The 18,606-nt window shown below is 37.1% G+C and overlaps 1 protein-coding gene across 2 annotated transcripts in view; it reads right to left on the reverse strand.

Moving 5' to 3' along the window:
• Positions 1–18,606, reverse strand: part of RIF1 (replication timing regulatory factor 1) — a 53,454-nt gene that overhangs the window by 22,577 nt on the left and 12,271 nt on the right. Inside the window, exons 10-21 of one of the 2 annotated variants that reach the window (XM_067549478.1) lie at positions 18,091–18,242; positions 14,994–15,114; positions 13,198–13,371; positions 12,806–12,916; positions 12,407–12,469; positions 10,516–10,616; positions 9,961–10,047; positions 7,274–7,347; positions 6,884–7,064; positions 4,550–4,657; positions 2,200–2,346; positions 180–279 (exon numbers count right to left, since the gene is read on the reverse strand). In XM_067549478.1, coding sequence (XP_067405579.1) covers positions 180–279; positions 2,200–2,346; positions 4,550–4,657; positions 6,884–7,064; positions 7,274–7,347; positions 9,961–10,047; positions 10,516–10,616; positions 12,407–12,469; positions 12,806–12,916; positions 13,198–13,371; positions 14,994–15,114; positions 18,091–18,242 — 1,419 coding nt within the window. The remainder of the gene's footprint in view (positions 1–179; positions 280–2,199; positions 2,347–4,549; positions 4,658–6,883; positions 7,065–7,273; positions 7,348–9,960; positions 10,048–10,515; positions 10,617–12,406; positions 12,470–12,805; positions 12,917–13,197; positions 13,372–14,993; positions 15,115–18,090; positions 18,243–18,606) is intronic. The other variant, XM_067549479.1, reaches the window with a different exon arrangement.

Here is an 18,606-nt window from a genome sequence, read left to right on the forward strand (position 1 = left end):
TTTTAGTTTCTTACTTTTGAAAATCTTGGTCTTAATTCTTGTTTAAGAAAGAAAAATACCTCAAAGGTGGACTGTTAAGAGTGTACAATACCTAATTTCATACTTGCAATAATTCTAGCTTTCAACCAGTTACTCTTTGAAATCACAGAACAAATCCAATTATTGGAAATTTTTCTTACATCTGTTTTTTGGCTGGTATTTAATACCATACGGTGCAAAGTTGATGCAGTCAACCATAACTGATACAATATGGGTGAGACCATCCACCATTGACAGGTTCTGAGGGAGGAGAAAAAGCAAAAATATCATTAGCAAAGCCAAAGTCATGGGGGGAGAGAAAAACATGTGAAACAGTATTTAAAAGAAATCTAGTAGTGACTGTGGGTAGCAATTTGGATGAGAGATTGCCATGTATTATGACTGCAAGACGACCAATGCAATTTTGAGCTGCAAAGAAGAAATAATCAGGGCCAGCAACAGCAACAAACATGACACAAGGTTTAGAAAACCTGACCAATAAGGAAAGGTTAAAAAAATTGGACATGTTTAATCTTGAAAAAGAAATGACTAAGTAGGGGACCGGATAATAGTCAACTATGTTACAGGCTGCTATAAGGAGAACAGTGATGGATTGTTTGCCATGTCCAGTCTGAAGATAGGACAAGAAATAATCGGCTTAATCTGCAGTAATGGAGATTTATCTTAAATATTAGGAAGAACTTTGTAACTATACAGAACAGTTAAGCACTAGAATAGATTATGAAGGAAGATTGTGTAATCCCTGTCATGGAAAGTTTACGAACAGGTTAGACTAACACCTGTCAGGGATGTTCTATGTATACTTCATCCTGCCTAAGAGTAGGCAGATGGACTAAGTTCTCTCTCACAGCCCTACATGTCTATCATTCTATGAAGCACTGCATTGATTCCCTTTTGCCTTCTTTCCACCAACCTACAAAAATATATTTCTAAAATGAGAAAGAGCTAATCTTGAAACTAATAGCCAATGGATTTAGACTACTAAATAGCTGATCTCATTGCATTTCTCTCTAATAGGCTTATGGCAAGTTCAATGTCTTACTGTACTTCACTACTTAAGGTCCAAACCCAAAATGTCCTCCAGTTGCAATTTTACAGATAAGAGCATAATCACACAATATTTGTATAGTCAACCAAAATCGCCTCAAAATCTCCTATGCAGCTTTCATTTTGTATAAAGTTCTATGCATCTGTTTGATGGGATGGGAGGCATAGAATGAATCACAGAGACATTACTTTGCTAATTTAGGGCATGTCTACGTTTAAAAAAAAACACACTAGATCAAAGCGTATGTGTGAACCGCTAATGCACATCAATAGGTTCTATTGGCTAGGGAGAGGTAGATTCACATCCCAGCTTGCTACAAACTAAATGTTTGTGTAGACAAGCTCTTAGAACTTCCTATATTGATTATAAAATTATATTTTTGTTCAGCTGGAACAGCGCTCATTTTATGATTTCAAGTTTACTGAGCTGTGTATTTATCAACAGTATTAGGCAGCAGCAGTGCCTTCAATTCATGAAAAAAACAATCTCCAATTAGCCAATGTAAATTCCATTCATAATCTCTAAATGGATTAAAACAAAACGCTTGTTAATTGTATTGCTACTGGTGGTGAGTCATGTTAAAGGCTAGACATTTGCTAAAGACTTGATATTTTGATAAATGCTTTATAAAAATTGTTTCTATAATCTAGTCACATGCACAAACTGTTTCTGAATCAACTTCTAATTTCTGTAGGAAAAGGATTAAGTATTTTTCACTTGGTTTGTAGTGTAGTGTAGTATTTGCTGTAGTTTATGATTAGTTCTATACTGTTAAAGCAGCAGCTAACCTGGGCTGAAACCCATGGTGCCACATTTACACTACTGTTACATGTGTTAGCTACATTAAAATTAGCACACACTTATGCCTACCTGTGCTACAGTCACACCTTCACCTGCAGTTTACACATACCCTTATAACCCAATTCCTGATTTTTAAGTTTGACTAGGCTTATAACAAAAGGATGAAAGTTAAAAACAAACAAAAAAAAGTGATGTGACATCTACATTTATCTGAGTAAATGCAACACTAAAGTTAAAATGGGAGTGTTTTTCTGTCTGCAGACTGCACCACCAGCAACTTTGTATAATTTAATACTGTGGTTTATACTTACTACTAGGGCGTCATCTTCTAGTCCAGATATTTTGGCACACAGTTCTTCACAGCATAAGTTTTCTTCTGCCGTTGCCACTAATGCAGCACAGCGGGCAAATGTTCTATACAGCTCTGACCAAGTGCGCAGCAAGGACTTCATAGTGGGCTTTAACAACCAAAACAGAAGTTATACATATAAAAATCAAAATAGTGGATTTCCTTCTGTCTGTATGTCAGAAGTCAAGGTGGGCAAGCTATTGGATTTTCTTCCTCAATCTGGGCATGAGGTCCACCAAGTCTAACTGATCTGTAAATTTTAGGAATCTTGATTTTGTCTTTTTGTATTCCTTTCCTCTATCTGTCAATAAGACAATGCCAAGTAACTGAAGCCTTGCCTACATTTTTCTAAGAGGGAAAGTTTTTTCACATTTGTTAACAAAACCGCACTGCTTTGAGATAAGAAATCCTGTGCTTACAAGTTTTGCTCTTCTGTCGTCAAAAGACTAAAATGCCAAGACATTAACCTTAGGAGTACACCACACAAACACAGAACACAAGTTTATTTTTAAGAACATAAAAATGCCCATCCCGGGTGAGACCAATGGTCCATCTAACCCAGTATTCTGTCTTCTGACAGTGACCAATGCCAGATACTTTGGACAGAATGAACAGAAGATGACAATTATCAAGTAATCCATCCCGCCTTGCAGTCCCAGCAATCAGAGGGTTAGAGATACTCAGGGCATGGGGTTGCATCCCTGACCACCTTGGCTAATAGCCATTGACGGACCTAACCTCCACAAACATGTTTAATTCTTTTCTGAACCCAGTTATACTTTTGGTCTTCAAAACATCCCCGGCAACAAGTTCCACAGATTGTCTGTGTGTTGTGTGAAGTACTTCCTTACGTTTGTTTTAAACCTGCTGCCTATTAATTTAATTGGCTGATCTCTGGTTCGTGTGTTACATGAACTGGCTAGAGCACAGGGCTCAACAAGTAGTGATCAATGGCTCCATATCTAGCTGGCAGCCGGTCACAAGCGGAGTGCCCCAGGGGGTGATGCTGGGGCCGATTTTGCTCAACATCTCCATTAGTGATCTAGAGGATGGGGTAGATTGCACCCTTAGCAAGTTTGCAGATGACACTAAGCTAGGGGGAATGGTAGATACGCTGGAAGGTAGGAATAGGATACAGTAGGACCTAAACAAACTGGAGGATTGGGCCAAAAGAAATCTGATGAGGTTCAACAAGGACAAGTGCAGAGTACTGCACTTAGGAAGGAAGAATCCGATGCACAGCTACAGACTGGGGACCTGCTACCTAGCTCATCGCTCTGCAAAAAAGGACCTGGGGGTTACAGTGGATAAGAAGCTGGATATGAGTCAGCAGTATGCCCTGGCTGCCAAGAAGGCTAATAGCATATTGGGCTGCATTAGTAGAGGCATTGCCAGCACATCGCGGGAAGTGATTATTCCCCTCTATTCGGCATTGGTGAGGCCACATTTGGAGTACTGTGTCCAGTTTTGGGCCCCCCACTACAAAAAGGATGTGGACAAGTTGGAGAGAGTCCAGCAGAGGGCAACAAAAATGATTAGGGGGCTGGAGCACAGGACTTATGAGGAGAGGCTGAGGGAACTAGGCTTGTTTAGTCGGCAGAAGAGAAGAATGAGGTGGGATTTGATAGCAGCCTTTAACTACCTGAAAAGGGGGTTCCAAGGAGGATGGAGCTAGGCTGTTCTCAGTGGCAGCAGATGACAGAACAAGGAGCAACGGTCTCAAATTGCAGTGGGGGAGATCTAGGTTGGATATTAGGAAAAAGTTTTTCACTAGGAGGGTGGTGAAGCACTGGAATGGGTTACCTAGAGAGGTGGTGGAATCTCCATCTTTAGAGGTTTTTAAGCTGCAGCTTGACAAAACCCTGGCTGGGATTATTTAGCGGAGGTTAGTCCTGCTTTGAGAAGGGGGTTGGACTAGATGACCTCCTGAGGTCCCTTCCAACTTTATGATTCTATGAATGGGTAAACAACACTCTCTCATTCACTTTCTCCATACCATTCATGATTCTATAGACCTCTATCATATGCCTCCTTGCCTCTTTTTAAACTTTTGAAATGAGCACTATGCTATATATAAGACTTTCAGGCATGTAGAAAAACTAAAAAAATTAGTAACTTATGTTCAGTTTAAAAGTTTCTATGAAGAGAAAGATTGAAGAATAGACAGAAGTGAGTGGATGTGGAGCCAGCTTATTTTGCATAAATAAGATTCAGTGTGTTAGATCCAAAGGAAGAAGACTAACCAACCAATGTTTAATGTTTACTAGAAAAACTGCATTTTTACAGAAAAAAGATTCGTTTTCATTTCTTACCTGTGGAAATTCTTGAACAGGGAAAATGTGGCTTATGGGTAACAACAGTGCACTGTAAACAGCATTAAAGTTGTGTTCCAATGCATCTCCCTGATTTACTTCACTACTCTAAATAAATCACAAAACAATAACTTATTAGATGAGCAACCTACAAGGAGCAAAGGATACCCAGATTAAACTTTGTTTCACATTTTTTAAATAAAGCTTTTACAAATTAAGACTGCAGTGATTCCATTTTTTTTAATGTGAATTAAATCTAGTTACTAGCCTACAGCGTTTGCTACTTTGCTTGAGAATCTAAAAATAGGCTAACAAAAAAGCAAAATTTTTCACTGTCCGAGAGAAAAATGCAATCTAATCTACATAATAAGATTCCAGAAAGCAAAAGAAACAGGTACAAGCATGGCTGAGAGCTCTTTTTTGTTTACACTATCACCAGGTTGAATCATTCACTGGGATCTACAGTCTGTTATAGTCCAATTTTTAAATTCGCAGCCATTTTTTACTCCCCCCACCCCCAAGCTAAACAATTTACACCCATGTAATAGCATGGGCTTTCAGCTACTAGTGAAAATCAAAATTTGTGAAAAAATAAATTTTAAAGTTCATTTTAACTGCAATAACTGGTGATTTTATTGGTAATTTAGGTGACTAAAAACTTTAAAGGCTATTCATAGTTTTAACGCCAGGAGGGACCCTTATGATGATCTACTTGGACCTCCTGCATAACACAGACAAGAGAATTTCATAGTAATTCCCATATCAAGCCTGTAATTTCTGGTTAAGATACAGCATATATTTTAGAAAGACATGCAATTTTGATTTGAAGTCTTCAAGTGATAGATTCTCCATCAAATCTCTAGGTCAGTTGTTCCAATGGTTAATTACCTTCACTGTGAAGAATTTGCACTTTCTGTCTAGCACAAGTTTATCTAGCTTCAGATTCCAGCTGTTGACCCGTGTTATATCCTTACCTCGTAAATTAAAGCAGCACTATCAGAAGTTTCTCTATGTAGGTACTTATAATGTAGGTACTTACATTCTTTATATAGGTACTGATCAAGTCACCTTTAACCTTCTTTTGACTAAAAATAAGTAGCTTGAATGACTTGCTATAAAGCAGGATTTTAAAACCTAGCATCATTCCTGTACTAGCTCTTTTTGAAAAAAACTTTCCACTTTGTCAGCACCCTTTTTGAAATACGGAAACTAGAACTGGATACTGCATTATAGTCTCACTAATGTCATCTAAAAGGTAACTGTCTCGCTCTACTTCTTGACATTCCCCTGCTTTTCCAAACAAGATTACACCAGCTGTCTTAGCCACAGCCTTGCACTGGGAGATCATTTTCAGTGGCTTATTCTCAAAGATCGAATTCTTTTCAGAGTCACTTATCTAGGATGTAATCCCTCTTCTTACAACTATGACCTGCATCTTGGTGCCCAGATCCATGACCTTGCATTTGGCAGGATTAAAATACATGTTATGCAAAGGAACCCAGTTCAAACAATCCAGGTCACTTTATAGAACTGACCTGTCATTTACTACCCTTCCAATTTGCATAATCTACAAACTGCCAGCAATTATTTTATTATTATTAATTTGACTGGTCCCTTTAAGACTTTGAAGAGTATAAAACATTACACATCAATTATTAAAAGTTATTTATTATTCCATCCTCTTCCATCTACTTCATGTGCAATTTTACTCTAAAAAGTGACTAAATAATGACATTGTGGGGTTGCATATTCATTGTATTTCAATGACCCTACCTAAAAAAATTGAGTTTACTAAAGGTTGGTTTATGTAACAAAGCATCAATCTGGACTCTTCTTCTCAATCATCACTAGCCATAAAAATTTTGCAGGGCAAGTTATGTTCTTCATGACACCTATGTAACTGCACTGAAGCTAATGAAAACACTTACTTATGAACTAGGTTTATCTGATATCTGATAAATAGGAAATTCCAGCAATGTCATATTGACTAACTTTTCAGACTAGAACCATACTTTAAAATCTACTTTGGAGAGCCTTCCACTATTGATCAACTATTTATTCTCTCTCTCTCTCCCTTCATTTGTTAAAAAAAAATAAAAAAATACTTGCACTGTCTCAGTCTAACTGAGGGTATAAGTTCTTTGGGCAGATGACTGGTGACCCTATTTTTTGTTGCTGTGTATTTTTTTGTTTTTTGTTTTGTTTTTTTAAAATCCATGAATTTACCAAAGTGTCAAAATATTCTATTTCTTGCTTTTACATTATCATATATTCTCATTGCTATAAGGCAATCACACAATAAAATATTTAGGAATATTTGGTATACTACTATACCTGGTTAATCCATTCAATCAACGGGTTAACTACAATACTCCACATTCTCCAAAGATGTTCCTTATTTTCCACCTGCTCTGCACACTGATTAATAATGCAGAACACAGATTCGCTGAAAGCCAGAGGAGACGTAGGGCCAGACAAAACACAATCCACAAGGATTTCCAAGTTTAGGAAGAACCTAAAAATAAAAGTTTAAAAGTTAGATTGGCAATTAAAGTGATAATAGGCAACAGGCAAAAGTTAGAAAAGCAATTATGGGGGGAAATAATATTTAAAATTCACAAGAGAAACTTTTAAATTCAGTATACTGAGTTAGAGCAGAACAGGAAAGGTTTGGTAACAAAACTAAACAAACATCTCAAATAGATCCTATTCTGGAACACCTACTTCTCATCTGTTACACACGATTCCATCAGATTATTACGGAAAGGAAGTTGAATTAAAAACAAAGCTGGAGTTCCCTGCAAGAAAAAGATATTTAATCAGCATTTTGAACTGTATTTTCAATCATCAAGTGTTTATTTCAAAGTCAGAATAGTGTAAAGTATTTTTTTTTCAATTACTGATCAAGGAATTCAATGTATAGGACCTATATCAATTTAATTCCATTGGCCAGGAATGTATTCAGAGTCAACTAAAATTCTGAACTTGAATTGTGTACCAAAAAACGTGGTCACTTAATTATAACATCTAGAGACTGAAGTTTGACTCAGATTTCTTTTCTTTCCACCTACAAATTATTCAAACAAACAAATACCCTTACCAAGGGCAGAAGGCCTCCATAAACTGCTAAACTCCTATATGAATTCAGATTTTGCATTTCCCAAATTATTGTCAAAAACATTTAGTATTTGACAATTATTAAAAAACTAATCAAGCCCTTTAACACCAACTAATCCTTGAAAACAGATGAAGAATCATCTTTTTAAAATTAGAATGGTAGAATAATTATAGACAGAGGCAGATTCCTCTCCTTCACCTAAATACATTTTTCTCTGATTACTTTTGAAAATTGTGCGCTCTTCTAGCATGCCTCCATGCGGTGTTAAAGAAGTTTGCCGGTAGCCATTGCTACTGAGGCATCTAACCAGATAATGACTCATTATAACTTTAGTCCATTGTAACTTATGCCCCACCTTAGGCTCATATCCATGTTTTCTAATAAACATGAACTAACCACATAATTGAAACCCTGGGTCTACTGCTATAGCAATAGTACTACTGATTCACTGAGGACACTTATTCAAAGCAGCACTACGTAAGAGTGCAAATCCTCCCAGTAGCTAGCCTATTATTGACTTCTGAGAGATCTTCTGGTGTAAGGATTGTCACCTTTAGATATCTCACTTTCTGGCCATGGAAGGAAGAACATCATTCCTGGCAGTGCCCTTGTCTTTATGGAGATTGGAAGACAACTGAAAAGCTATAACCAAGATGCTGGATGGAGGAGATAGTGATGAACTGATGGATGGATGGAGTACTGTACTGACGGATGGAGGACTTACTTCTAAGATGTTTGGGAGCCCTAAGATGTTTGGGAGCCCATTACAGATAGTTAACCTGTGCTTGAAGGTGATCACTAAACAAAGTTACTTGGGGATCTCAAAGAATGGCAAAGAAGATGTCCCCATGCTTCCTCATCAAGATTGGGCAGAAATACCTGGCTGCTCCACGCAGTCCTTTTGAGGCTTGAGCAGAAATGTATTCTTGGGGATCCATAGAAGCCAGTGAGAGACTAAAGAGAACGTAGCATGTGTTGGACATGAGTGAGTGAAGGGACTGTACACACTTACAACATGTATTTATTCAAAATGAAGTGGATTTCCTTGCTTCTACTAAAGTTTGTCTTCTCTTGATACTGCTGAACCATGTCACTGATGACTTATCTTTGGCTCACAAAGTAATTTAGAAGGTTAAATGTTTGTGCCTTTGAAATACAGTGTCAAAAAAATCTCTCAAGAGGGAAGTGTATTGTGTATCTTGTGCCAAATTGCCAATTACTAACATGGCCTTCAGCAGTGCGCCAATGATGGGATTTGGCCCCAGGCAAGATTTAGTGAGTTCCACTGGTTAGTCAACATGCGTTATATGTATTCTATACACCACATTAATATGTATGAAGCACACAGTACGAATACTGTATATGACTGTTGGGCAGTTATGCCAACTGAATTGCACTGTTTTGATCAAAATGCTGTTCACTCTTATTCACTGGTATATCCCACAATACCTTGCAAGAGGACTACTCAGCATTTCGCATAAGAGGCTAGTAAACTGTCAAAGGCAAAATACATTAATGTCCTGCCCATACTACAGGCTGGTGAGATATCTTCCCAGAGCAGTACTGGCAATGCGAGTATCTAAAACAAGGATAAGGAAGTTAAGGAACTGCCAGCTTGAATCTTAGACAACTCTGAAGTGCTTTCTAACTTGTATTTATAGGACAATTGCTTACAAGTGATTTGGGGGACTATTTTGGGAGCAAACCTTCTGTGTAAGGTGAACTGAACAGTGCTGTGAGAATCTGCTTCCCAGAAGGACTGATGTATTAAATCTTTTCTCCCTGTAGTGTACTGTTATTGATTTTAAACAATAAATAACTAAACTTATCTTATATTGTCTCTTGAAATTTTTCATGATACACCACATGTCGACTATACTATTAATCAACACACTGCTCCATTTATAACATGTAACAAAGACTGTACAAAAAGATCATGTAGTAGTCTTCTTGGGTACTGTCTGTGACCCTTGCAATAAATAGTGTGCTCAGCAACAAAGTTCGTTTTCATAAATATAAATCTTTTCAGGAGTATCTTTCAGAAACGAGGAATTGCAAACCCCATTTCAACTCATTTTAATCTCATTTATTGACACAGTTAAACTGTGTGTGACAAGTGTATGCTAAACGTGTTCCATACATTCTAAAACAAAGTACCAGTGAGAATGGTATTATTTCACCAAGATACAGATCTTGTGGCTTACACAGCATACCATGAATATGAAGTATACTCCAACTCCTTTCTCTTAAGTATAAATACTAATACAATTTTAAAAACTAAAGTTTTACTTACATTTAAAAGATCCATGTCAGCAACCTGATATGCTGGTGACCCCAATACTTTTGGAGGCAATTCTTTAACTGTAATTTCTATAAGGGACTGATGTAGGGAAGAAAACAGGAAAGTAATAAAAAATAGAATCCTTCAGACCAGAATATGTATAAATGTCTACTTCTGTGCAAGAGCCAATACTAGCAAGTAAATGAGAAACCAGATGTTAACAGCTGGTTTGAAGTTTTGTGTAGTGGCAGAAAGTAAGCAGCCTTACAAGCAACTGCTCTCTGAAGTAACGATAACTTGGGAAGAAAAGGGATACAAATGACTCGCACTATGGGACTAATGTGGACATTTGACAAAAATTCCTTAAGGGTTTTAGAAAAGCGACCTATGTAGTTTGGCCAAAATAACTCAGTAATTTTATAAACGACAATTTAAAAAAATTGTCAGCTCTTTAGAACCAAAAGTTTTGGTGCAGCCATTGCAAGAAACTGATATCACAATCTAGAAGGTTTCAATTTCCTACTTAACAGCAAAGCAGAAAATATAGGTTTAATAAAAATAACTTACCAATGTTTTCTGCACAGAAAGCGTGCTTGAGGTAACTATGTTTTTTAAGGCCTGTAATAATATGGTTAACATTTCTGAACCTTGCCTCTCTTTCTTATTGCCTTTAAAAAAAGAAACAAAAACACACATGTTCAAGCCAGAGATAAAGACATAATCTGCAGAACAAAGCACTGATTAGTTTGATCATCATTTAAAAATTATTTTTACTGCAACTAAATGCCTGCAACTGCAAGGACATTTTCTGAAAAAAATCAATACATAATGCAAACCATAGCATCTTGTGTCAATTTTCAGTTCCACTCTGTTTCTACAATAAATACATGCAATGAACTGCCCACAGAAACAGATACTTTATAAAGTAAGTCTTTTTGTATGCTAGGTACTTTACTAAAAAAGAGAAAGACAAAGTCTCTGCCCTGAAGAGCAGAGTGGATTAAAATTATTTTTAATTTAAATCGGATTTACAAATTCTTTACTTTCTTCCCATTTTGAAGTCTTAAATTGCTAATGTGGATGTTTTGTACTGGTCTTTTGGTTTCCTTTTAGAATTTCAGATTTTACAGAAGGATTTTCTCTACTTAAAAATTTACACTTAAATGCTCATGTATGTTTGGGGGGGGGAGGGGGGGAAAGAGAAGAAAAGACACAGCCAAGGCCTTCTCTTTACTGTGGGCGCCCCAGAAAGTCAAACAAAATATTGATAAGCAAATAATAGCCTGTTATACTTGCAACCACTATCACTTTCTGACAACTGAACCTCTACAAGTAAAGAAAGCTGAAATTCTTTGTCCAGGCTATAACCCTTCCATCAGCATTTGCAGTGTGAAGACAATGCAATTTATGCTCCTAAATCGCTTAGTTACTTTTGAAAAATCCCATCAGAAATTGCCTAAATATGGGTTTATGAGCCTCAGTTTAGGATTTTTTTTTTAATTTAGGCCTGTGTATATATTAAAAGAGTTCATAACCATGTTAATGTACTGAAATCTAAACTTCTCATTGTTAACATTGAAGCAATTTTCTTTTGAAATGGCAGATTTCATGCCACTAAGAAAAATATACCTTAAAAATACAATTTTAGCACCTAATGCTGCAAACATATAGACACAATGCTTACCTTTAAGCATGAAAAGTCCTATCATTTCAATGGGGATTACTTGTGTAAGTAAGTTACATCCATGCTTAAATGTTTGCAGGATCAAGGACTTAATTTTTTCAGTATTTTGGTTTTTGCCTAACAGTTTTGTAAAATTCAGATAAGATACCCTACCAGAATTCCTACCATCATCAAATTCTAAAGAGACAGCATTTACAGTTTAGTTCATTATAAATTTTAATTGAAAGTTGTAATAGCCTAAGTTTTAAAATTAGTTTTGCAGAGCCCCACGTGACTCAAATAATGCTTTTTTTCCCCTAAATCAAGTCTAAATCATTTAAATCACAACCCTGTTTATGAGAAATGTTATCCAAGACGTGATCTAAAAAGTAAGTGGAATGAAGTGGAAAATGGACTGAGGCATACATAAAACATACAGCAATAAGACCACATGGAGATGATTCTGGTATGCTCACATTTTGAGGTTTTCAATTTTTAAATATATGTAACCTTTCTGATGCATACATGATTACAGGGCTAGCTTGCACAACCCTTGCTCATGATGGTGAAGATTTCACTGCAAAAGTGGCACAGTTTAACCTCATTTGCGTACATATTATATATGCATATATTCTACAAAATTGGATTGCTTCTTGTAGGTGTCATAGAAATAGTGGGTTTTTAGGAAGTATTTTACTGAATAGCCAAAGCAAAAGGACCATGTCTTAAAAAAATAAATAAAAAAAACACCCTCATGTTTTTGTCACCAATAATAGATATGACAACCATTATTACCTGATTCAATAGCTGCTTTCACAAAACCAATCATATCCTTCCATATAGTATTTAGCATGGCATCTGCAGAACAAACAGTGAAATTTAGAGAAGCCAGTGAAGAATATTGAGCAGGAGAAATAGCAATGCAAATTTAAAAAAAAAAAACAAAAAAAACAAAAAAAAAAAACCAGTTAAGTTATGGACTTTGAAAAGAATTTTAAATGTAATGCTACAAAGCATACAGGGAAAGGTCTCAAATACAAAACTGGATATGTTGATAAGAAAAATGCTGTTTTAATAATTTCATTACTACCCTATTAAAAAGCTTCTTTTCCCCTACTTTTAAAATTTTATTTCCCTTCTTCTCAAAATTACTACACAAAATAAAAAAAACTTATTTCACCATGAAATTCTTACCTGGAACCTCTTTTCCAATTGCAATGAAACCTTCCTGAACAGCATTTATGAGTGTGCTGGCATGCTTACAAAAAAAAGAAGGGCCACTGATCAATGGATATTGGAGAGGCTCTAAGAGAAAACAGAAAACATGTTCTATAAATCTGCATTTTGTGTGTGTGTGTGCGCGCACGCGCGCGCACATATATATTTTTAACAGTCAGTTTTAGCCTAAAAGACAAATCAAGTACAGCCTGTGCTTTAAATATTCTATATTACCATATGATAAAGATAGCTCCTAATATTAAGCAAAAGATTAGGATCTGTAATTAATTATCTTATTATGTAGGTCTTTAGGTTTAGCAAAATAATTTGGAAAATACAAAGTGCTTTGAAAAATGTAATGCAAATACCTAGACTAAGTACAAGTTTGTTTTGCTTAGAAAAAGCCAAAACTTCTGGCCCCATCAGGAAGTGAAGCAGCATTTCAATTCCCAAGAGTTGAATTGAGGGGATCACTACAATTCCTGCGACACTAGAATTCAGGTTTATCCTTGGTGTTACTGGACTTCCAAATGGGTAAGAACCTAAGAAGAAGAACAGTTCTTATGATTATATCACAACCATATTCAAATGAACCATTTTTATGTGAAAAGAAAAAGATCCAAACAATATATAAAAATTAAGTCACAATTTTTCAAATGGGGAAGAGAGAACGATTTCAAACTTACCACTGTGGCAGAGCCAGGAATACAACCCATATCTCCAGACTCCCAGCTTTGTGTTTTAACCACAAAACAATCTCTTCCTCACCAAAAATTCCCATTATAGTAAGTACGTACTAGCAATGCTTTACTCAAGAAACTATCAGTTTCCATTAGAATCCTTTATTTTGAGTTTATACATTGTAACTATAGAAGTTTTCTTCAGGACTGCTTACCATTAAAAAAAAAAATTAACTCTTGTTCAGTTATTTTAGCCAATTAAAGAACAAACTGCCTTTTGACAGATTTATCAATATGTATTTTTGTCGGTCTTGTTTTCCAGGTCTGTGATGAGAACTTGCTCTCTTCCTATGCCTCATACTTCATTTCACTTCCCTTCCATATGATCCCACCGTACCGACCAGCATTGAGTTTGCTGGTAAAAATCATATACGCCATTTAACAATGTTGAAGGGTAAAGTCTGCCTACAGTGGATAGGTAAATATATTTCCCATTATAGAAGACTCAAGATTGTCAATATTCAGACCTCCACGTTTCCAAGTTAGAGTTCCCTTACCACTAATAGGCAGACTTTAGGCTAATATTGATAGTTGTGATATCACCAACCAAATGCATACTGGGTAAAGGAGAAGTTTCCCATGCAAAGAAATGGTTATTAGGGCACTGAGGTAAAGGAGAGAGATGAAAGGGAAAAAAGTTCTGCTCTTAGATGATCTGGAAAAGAGAAAAAACAGAGTGGTGCTTTGATGCTATAATTTGAAGTATTCATCATCTAATATTTAAGCATGCTCGTTTAAGTCTGCAGATCACTTAACTATACATCTCAGAACAATTTTAGGTCACGTTTTATCCTCTGCTCTATTTCAACTAAAACCATTTTGCATCTAACTTGTTTTAAAAAAAAGCCTCAACTGAGATACATAGATTTATACAACTTAGAGCGACTAAAACTATAACCTTAAAATTACATGTTAAGGTTATACAAATGGCTTAATTAGACTTAAAAGTGAAAGTAATTGAGAACTGTTTTCTCCATTATGACCACATTGCATACCATCATTGGCAACCGTCGATCCAAACTGGATCATGGTATATGCAAAAAAGAGATCCAATCAGGTGCCTGAAGAATCCGCTTATGGTTGCACAGAGTATGCAAATTAACATCAAATATACATATATTAATGTTTACAGACCCAGAACAAATAATATTACCTGCAATACCTAGGCACAATGCAGTGCACCAAGGAATTCTTTCCAGCATTCTCTGATTTGAATGGTTTTGTAGGCTTAAAATAGACAAGCTTTTCATGGTTTAACTAGCTACAAAATTACTCTAAACAGACCAGTAGACTGGTATGAATGTGCAATATCAATATAGTGTTTGCTATTGCTTGTCTCTAGTGATATACGATTAACACTTACAATACTAATGATGAGACCAAGTTTAAAATAAACGTATATGGAAGCAGGGCTTATTTTGTACCTGATTTTTGTGCAGGTGTGGCTGTGGCTAAACTCTGATTAGCTGCTGCACGGGAGGGAGTTCCTTGAAGTACAACGGAAGAATCTAGATTTAAAGTGCTTTGGATTAACGGAACACAAACCTGCAAAGACACCAAACCTCAGTGATAGTGCGTATGACACACATGAAGAGGAATTAAAGAATGCAGATTTGAGACTAAATGTATTTTATTGGTATCTCTGGAGAAAGTGGAGTCATACAAAGACTAGACTGCTCTGTAAGCAACTTGTTTAAAAGTTAAAATGAAACTGCTATATCTCAGAAATAATGACAACCAAACCAGTAAAATTTTCAATAATGTCATCAAATGAAAGTTAAATAATTTCAAGTGAGATATTACTGAGGAGACAGTGAAGTTTGCAATTGCTCCATAGGTTTCCTAATCCTTTCTATATTAAAAAGCTACAGCATAAGAATGCCTCAGAAAGATTTTCAGTTACTTAATCATATCCTGGAGTATAATTTGATAGAATTATGAAACCCAGTGCTAGCAGTCTGTTTCATGTGTTCAGTCCAACTTTACTATTTCAGTAGTTTTCCAATTATACATACCAAAGCCTTTAGGTGCATTACTAGAGTTAGTCAAAACATGTCAAAAAGGTGTTAAAATTAACCTAACTGAGAAGCCATCTTAATTCCAAAACAAGCCTCAGCCCATCACTACCTCTAAGGGCTAGTCTACACTACAGAGTTTTGACGACAAAAGTCAGCTTTTGTCAACAAAACAGTGGTGGTATACATATTACAATGCTCCCCCTGCCAACAAAACTCCCCTGCTTTGGCAACAAAATAAAAACACCTTGATGAGTGGCATAAAGCTTTTTGCAGCAAAGTTAGAGCGACAAGTATCCGTGTAGATGCAGTGTGCTGTAACTGAGCTCCTGGAGCTATCTCACAATGCCCACCCTGACTGCTCTGTTTACTGTTTTGAACTCTGCTGCATTGCTCTGCATTCCAGCTACACAGGCATGCACCCCTACCCCTTCCAAAGCCCCAGGAAGTTTTGAAATTGCTCAGCATGGAGAGATCACACAGCTACTGCCCAGCTGAGCATGCCCGCTCCCCAGCAGCAAACAGGCTCCTGCCTGGACTACAGGGGAGAGGGTGAATCATTCTCCTGGGTCTGTGGGGAGACAAAGCAGTGGGCAAACTCTGAAGGAAGCAATCCTGCTCACCTATGACAAGCATGCAGGCAGCTGGGGGGAAGAGTTCTGATGTGCTGTGCAGAGCCAGAGAAGGCAGCAGGGGCTGATGTCAGGGTGTCCCCCCTCCTCCTGCCAGAGTACAGGTCTCTGCTGAGCTGGAGTGGGCGGGGAAAGGAGATACCAGCTGTCTGTGCACCAGCTTCTGTCTCAGGATTGGTTGTTTCCGGCTGCTGTCTGAACTTAGAGACAGCGTGCAGACACACTCACTGTCCCCCAACACAGTCTCTGTTTCTCTCTCTCACACACACACATCCCCATCCCGTCACACACTCTCCCCCTCCCTGCCCCTCACTTCTGTGGGCTTCTTGTGTTTGTATTCAGCAATGTCAGTTTGGCTAATAGGGCAGTTGAAAAGCAACTGACAATCTAGTAGGATGCTCATGGAACAATGAGATTCAGAAACCTTTATCATGTGATGCTGTGCCTGCCCCATAAGGCATTGCAAACCCTTCCCAAAGCACCCTGCCAGCAATTGCACCGTGGGATAGCTACCCAGAATGCACTGATCCGTGTGTCAATGCAAGAGCTGGTAGTGTGAATACACGCCACTGACATAAGGAACAGTGAGGCCATGCAACAGTGGTTTAATTACAAGGGTGGCTGTATGCCAGTGTAACTTGTGTCAACAAACTCTGTAGTGTAAACAAGGCCTAAATCAACCCTTCCCAAACAACTCTGGGAAAACATGCATGTTTTGCAGGTCACCAAGTCCATGCTCAACTGGGCATGGAAAGTGAACCCCTCAAAAAGAATATATCACTCCTATCCCTTTAACTAGGGGACTGTTATCTTGGACTCCATATGATCACAACTACTGCAGTATCACTTGAGACTGTCTCTCCATGTAGCTAAAGCCCAAGTCATTTAGGGTGAAAACGAAGACATTAAAACACCAACTTCTCAGTTCTTAACATAAAAGTGTTTACCTACTGTTACAAACTCCTGCATTACTGTACAGTAATTAAGAGATTTTAAAAAGATGGTCTTTATGTTATGCACATGACACTATTTCCCCTCTAGTTAGTTTCATTTGTTTGTATGAATCTATAGAAAAATAGGCAGATATGACTATAAACCCATAAAAATTGACTGGAAAACTCAAGAGCAGAGATAATACACAAAACTACTATTTACTTTAAATCTATTTGAATTTTAAAAATTGAGTGTCTTTTTAAACTTTAAAAAAAAAAAAAAAGAAGTAGTGGATAAGTTCATGGAGGATAGGTCCATCAATGGCTATTAACCAAGATGATCAGGGATGCAACCCCTGCTCAGGGCTACCCTAAACGTCTGACTACCAGCAGCTGGGAAAGGAAGATTGAGGTGGATTGCTCCATAACTACCCTGTTCTGTACACTCCTCACGCTCTGGTATGGGGCACTATTGGAGACAAGACACTGGGCAATCAGACCACGACTGACTCAGTATGGCAGCTTTTATGTTCACACAGATGTCTACTAAGACTGAATGCATATCAGGGTAACTACTGCTCTCTGCTAAAAATACTACTTTATAAACAGGCTGCCACATACTAGATGTATATTCTATTTGTCCATTGTCTATTTGGTTAAATGCCTATTTTTTAAACTTCATTTACATCCCTAACTTCAATGTGTATGAATAGTAAAAGTTATTCTTTTCTGTTGATCTACCAGCTTACATTTTTGGAAGCACGTCAAGTTTGGTGCCTACAAGAGTGACAGTGTCCTTTCAGTAATTGTTTTAAGGCCAATGATTACAGAGAATCCAAATAAACAGCTACAGGGGAAAAAAGATACCATAAAACAAGTTTTAGTTTTACATGAACAGAACAAAGGCTCAACTATTATGCTAAAATTACTTTTATTTGTTACCTGTTCAAAGTTGGCAGGCAGCTGAGGTCCAAGCCTCACCAGTAAATACCACCAGACCTCCAGTTTCGTCAGTGCCAAAGCTTCTGTTCTCACATGGATAGAGCTCAGTGGCTGCATTAGCAATTTCAGCCTTTTTGCACTGCACAATATATCTTAAGAAACAAAAACACAGTTTAAAAGATGCAATAAAAGTTCTAAATTATTTTGCAGCACAGTAAAAAAGGGGAAATTCTAAACTATTTGGTTCTTTTCTTACAATTAACACATTCAGTAATTCAGCAACAGTCAGTTTTCTCTGTCACCAGTTTCTAGGTACTTAGCCCTAACTTAGTTGGCAGGAAAAACTCGTTTCCATTTTCAACCAGGAGCCTGCCAGAACAAGTACTTCTGAAACTGTTTAACAGTTAAAACCGAAAAAAGTTATTTCATTTAAAAAAATACATAAAAAGAATAAAAGGAAGGGAAGGGGAGAAAAGAACCCAAGCCTAGAAAAGCTAGTTTTGATAAATGATCCAA

The sequence above is a fragment of the Emydura macquarii genome, unplaced genomic scaffold, assembly GCF_026122565.2.
Source record: "Emydura macquarii macquarii isolate MOO-44397 ecotype Brisbane River unplaced genomic scaffold, CSIRO-AGI_Emac_v2 contig_1253, whole genome shotgun sequence".
Lineage (NCBI taxonomy): Eukaryota > Metazoa > Chordata > Testudines > Chelidae > Emydura > Emydura macquarii.